This window comes from Lethenteron reissneri, chromosome 26 (assembly GCF_015708825.2).
Source record: "Lethenteron reissneri isolate LAM-NWPU_2019-01 chromosome 26, ASM1570882v1, whole genome shotgun sequence".
Classification (NCBI taxonomy): Eukaryota; Metazoa; Chordata; class Hyperoartia; order Petromyzontiformes; family Petromyzontidae; genus Lethenteron; species Lethenteron reissneri.
Window position 1 is genome coordinate 20,223,070 of NC_083804.1, and position 4,854 is coordinate 20,227,923.

General features: G+C 52.8%; 1 protein-coding gene across 1 annotated transcript; it reads left to right on the forward strand.

Moving 5' to 3' along the window:
* The first annotated feature begins 403 nt into the window (after positions 1–403).
* On the forward strand, positions 404–4,654 carry LOC133347832 (lipopolysaccharide-induced tumor necrosis factor-alpha factor homolog). Its single transcript, XM_061560489.1, has 3 exons — positions 404–790; positions 1,720–1,897; positions 3,106–4,654. Exons 1-3 carry the CDS (start codon positions 757–759, stop codon positions 3,212–3,214), a joined length of 321 nt encoding a protein of 106 aa, XP_061416473.1. The 5' UTR covers positions 404–756; the 3' UTR covers positions 3,215–4,654.
* Positions 4,655–4,854: the final 200 nt, after the last annotated feature.

Consider the following 4,854-nt stretch of genomic DNA (forward strand, 5'->3'; position numbering starts at 1 on the left):
ACGCACACACACACACGTGTACATAAATCCTCACCCGCACGTACACACACCTCTACGTACATACATTCATATCCATGCACGCATACACACACACACCGCACATGCACACACGTATATACGTGCACATATTTAGACGTGCACACACCGCATACATACATACACTTTCACATGCATGCACGCATAAACGAATACAAAGACAAAGATCCCCCATATAGCCTTGACAGGCTGTTGGGGAACGTGCTACACACACATACACACATACATACACACACATATATACACACACAAAGTCCACCCCCCACCTACCCCATAAACACGCAGCAACAACCGCCCAACCGCAACCACCGATGAAGGGCAACCGACCGCCTCCCCTCCCAGGGAACCCACCCCCTCCCCCTGCCCCAGGGTACCCGCCCGGTGATCCCGCCTACCCCCCACAGGGCAACCCGCCGCCCCCCCCAGGATACCCGCCCGGTGATTTCGCCTACCCCCCACAGGGCAACCCGCCGCCCCCCCCAGGGTACCTGCCCGGTGATCTCGCCTACCCCCCAAGGGCAACCCGCCGCCCCCCCAGGGTTCCCGCATGATGGCTCTGCCTACCCCACACAGGGCAACCCGCCCCCACCCCCAGGGTACCCGCCCGGTGGCTCCGCCTACCCCACACAGGGCAACCCGCTGCCCCCCCCAGGGTACCCGCACGGGGGCCCCGCCGACTACCCGACTCAACCCCCAGATGGGGCCGTCAAGTTTGGCCCCATGCCGGTGGGATCAGAGCCGCCACATGTGGGAGGTGAGGTGGGGGGGTTTGGGATGCGGGGCGAGAGGAGGGGGGATCGGGGGGGCCGCTGGGTGACCTCCCCGCCCCTGCTCCTCCGGCGGGGTCGGGGAGGTCACCCGGTTCTCCACACTGTGGGATGCCACTCCCCGCCCGTGTATTTGTCAAGCGGACGTTCGTGACGTCTAATAATAATTACCATCGAGACAATTCGGGAATGCTTTTTGTCCTTCCACGTAAAACTAACATTTTTACACATCCCATCAGCCACACGTCCTTCTTGGAGTGACATTTCCGCAGCATCGGTTCGCCACAACGCAAAACCTCTGCACCGGTTTCGACATTCAGTGCCACATCAGCAGAGTCAGGTTTGCTTGAACCAATGCTGGCGAACTGGCCCAGATGTTCAAAGGCAAGGGCCCCACCTCCATTAGATATTGGGTCCGCAAAACTAACCGCACTAAACATAGAAAAATATCATTATCCGTTGTGGACAATATTAGTAACCAAATGTCCTCGTTGCATACGGCGACGTGGCACAGCGGTTGCGCCTTCGCCGCTTGTTGTTGCAGAAGTTCGCGGTTCGATTTCCAGCGGCCGCCCTGGTTAATGCGCGCGAGTCTATTAACCCCCCAAAAAATCCCGCCGTCTGCTTCAAAGTGGACATTGAAATACCAAGTGATGTAATTCTCAAGAGTAGGCTATCGCGCGATATCAGCCACGTCGACGATGAGTTATCATCACGTGGCCAGGTCGCCTCTGAAAAAGAACAAAGAGCTCAATGCAAATAAAATACTGTGCCTTAACTGTAGTCTTTAGTTTTAGTCGAGAATATGACCAATGTTGATGTTGGTCATTCCAATTACTCGAGTTACTTTAACGAGCAATTGTTCTAACCGACTGTTCCCCCCACCCCATACCACCCTCCTGCCCCACCCCAACAGTTGGTCAGGCCGTCGGTCCCAACGTGGTGTACGTGTCCCAAGTTCCGAACCAGCATTTCAGATCAAACAACTCCGTGATGGCCACGTGCCCGTCCTGCGGTCAGTCTGTGATGACGCAGATGCAAGGCATCGTCTCCCTCTTCACGTGGTTGATCGCCCTCTCACTCTGCCTTGTGGGGTAGGCCAGCAGTTCTCTCGTCGGGAGGGCGGGCGCCCATGGTCGCGAGGTGTTAACTACCTCGCCTTGTATACAGGAGGTCATGGGTTCGATCCCAACCCTAACGCCTACTGTATATATGGATGTTGCATCTCTCTCTCTCTCCCCCGTGGTCGTGTGGATTTTTCTCCGGGTCCTCCGGTTTATCCCTCCACATTTAGAAACGTGCTTTAAGAGTATTTGGCTGCTATTAATTTCCACACGAGTCAATTCGTTAAGGTATCATTTGTGGCCAGGTCACCAACCGAACCAACTTCACGGGCGGATTCCGCTCTCTGTGTAAAGTCGATGCTGACCTGGAATGTAGAAAAGTCGCTATAGCCACGGAACAGTGACATTGTCTTGCAATGGTGGGCAATGTAGAGAGGTGGCTGTACGATTGGTGCATTGAGTATGGACACATTGTATATTGAACATCTTTCGCACCATTCATAACCAATTGTGCTAATCGGAGGTGTGCGGGAAAGGCAGCAAACTAAACACAAAAATAAGTTCTATAGAAATGAGTTTCAATTGAGATTTAACAGTTCATAGCTCCAGTGGCTTCCAAAAATAAGAATAAACACATTCCTCCTGCGGAGGGAGCTGGTAGGAACGTTGGGTTGCTCGGTCAATGGCCAGGGTCAACGGCGGCGTGGTGTATTCCACAAATATGGCTGACTAAGGGCGGACACAAGCCGGTGTGAGTAGGTTAAACGTTGAGTTTTATAAGGGCACCACAGGGTGACCAGCCCCTAGCCACCCAGCCCCACCCCTCCCACCCCCCCACCCAGCCTCACCCTCCCCACCCAGCCCCTCCCCACCCTCCCCTCCCCACCCAGCCCCTCCCCACCCAGCCCCTCTCCACCCTCCCCTCTCCACTCAGCCCCACCCCTCCCATTTTTGGATGCACGACGGGCGGACAAAATAATCCCCTGTGGGCTGGTGTATGACCAGGAGGTTCCTACCAGTATTATTTATATTGGAAGAGCGTTCCAGACGGCCGCAAAAGCGCATCTGAAAGCGAGCAATGCAGTGTCCGTCTTTGTTCGATGGTTACATGAGGTGTTTTGGGAGATGCCGTATGTGTAGTGATGGTGGTAGTCGGCGATGTAATTAGAGCAATGTAATGAAGCACAGGTCTTCATAGATTGTTCTGAATCTACTCTTCTCTCTTTGCCCTGCCCCAGTTGCTGGCTCTGCTGCTTCATCCCCTTTCTGGTGAATGACTGCCAGGACATCGAGCACAGCTGCCCGATGTGCCACGCTCACATCTACACCTACAACAAGATGGGGTGAGCACGTGGCGCCCGCCCGCGCGTGTGTGCCCACGCGCATCCTACCACGTGCACGACGACGTCTACCAAACGAGATATGTGAGCCAGAGGTCGCAATCAGGTACCCGTACCCGTACCCTACCCGATACCTGGCTACCCGTACCCGGCCGGGTATGGGTACGGGTACCCGTTTGCGACCCTGGTGCGGCCGGGTACGGGTACGGTAGGCCGTGAGTCACTGGTGAGTAACCGTTTGTCACTCATTTCCCAACGTCTTGTCTCTTCCTAGAATCAACCCACCCGCGCCTGCAACATGGCTTCATCCCAGAGGTTGCAATCGGGTACCCGTACCCGTACCCTACCCGATACCTGGCCGGGTATGGGTAGCCGGGTATCGGGTAGGGTACGGGTATGGGTACCCGTTTGCGACCCTGGTGCGGCCGGATACGGGTACGGGTAAGGAATCAAAACCCGTTTGCGACCTCTGTTGTGAGCACGTGGCGGCTGTCACGCGTGCGTGCGCATGCACATCCTACCACGTGGACGATGACGCCGTCCAACGAGATGGGATGAGCACGTGGCAGCTGTGTCACTCACTCACGTGCGCGCTAACAGGATACAATGAATCCGCGATAGAATGACACGTTATGTTCATAAAGAAGGAAGGCAATCAGCGTCAAGGAGCAGCCGAATGTTGAGTTTTTTTAGATCCACAAATCGTCGGTTTCGATCCAGAAATCTTGTGACAGGTATGACTTTACATTTCATCGATAAGGCATGGATCAAGCTTTGTATCGTTAAAAAATATGTCGATTCCCTTTCCCGTAATCCTTATATGGTCAAAGCCACGCCCCATTGCTCCATATATGGACCTAACATTAACATAATGTGTCATTCATTTTATCGCGGATTCATTTGATCCTTTTACAGCGCACATGCGTTCGACGACGCGGGTAGATGAAGGCGGGCAGCGTAGACGTGGGGTAACATAGTACAGTAGAACAACAATGGGCGTTTATGCATTGCCAGCCGTGGGCCAAAGCGTCGCTCAGCCGCAGCCGCTTAGGGGCCGTCCATAAATGACGTCACGCGATTTTGGACGATTTTTGATCCCCCCCCCCCTCGTGACACGGCGTCAGAAAAAGTCAGACCCCCCTCTCAAATATGACGTCACAAAGCTCTGACCCGTCCCCAAATCATATCTCCATTTTGAAAATAAAACATGCTTCAAATCGCTTTAAACTATTGCCATTGTAGTGCGTATTTAATGTGGCGCTGCACTCTGATGTTGTAGGAGTGTTGTTATAACAATTAGTGTTGTTATAACAATTCTATTTTTATTTCAAGTTGCGCATTTTGATGTGACGTCATATTTCTCAAACCCCCCCCCCCCTCGTCACACATCGTCACAAATGTCTTACCTCCCCCCCCCCCCCTTGGTGCGTAAACGTCATTTATGGACGGCCCCTTATTATATTATAACACTTCTTTTGTGCGTCGTGGTTTTTACATTGTGCTTGGAATTATATATATACTCATATATATATAAAAAAAAGTTTATTGCAGTGTTGTAAATGTGCTAATTATAAGCACGACAAACACAGTTATGATTCTTAATCCGATTATTGACAATGACGGGGACTAAATTAAGTCCTGTAATTG

Excerpts from the sequence above, each read along its gene's own strand:
- LOC133347832 (XM_061560489.1), top strand. The coding sequence starts at position 757 with ATGCCGGTGGGATCAGAGCCGCCACATGTGGGAG. Across the intron at positions 791-1,719 it reads AGAGCCGCCACATGTGGGAG|TTGGTCAGGCCGTCGGTCCC; the intron begins GTGAGGTGGGGG and ends CCACCCCAACAG. Across the intron at positions 1,898-3,105 it reads CTCTCACTCTGCCTTGTGGG|TTGCTGGCTCTGCTGCTTCA; the intron begins GTAGGCCAGCAG and ends GCCCTGCCCCAG.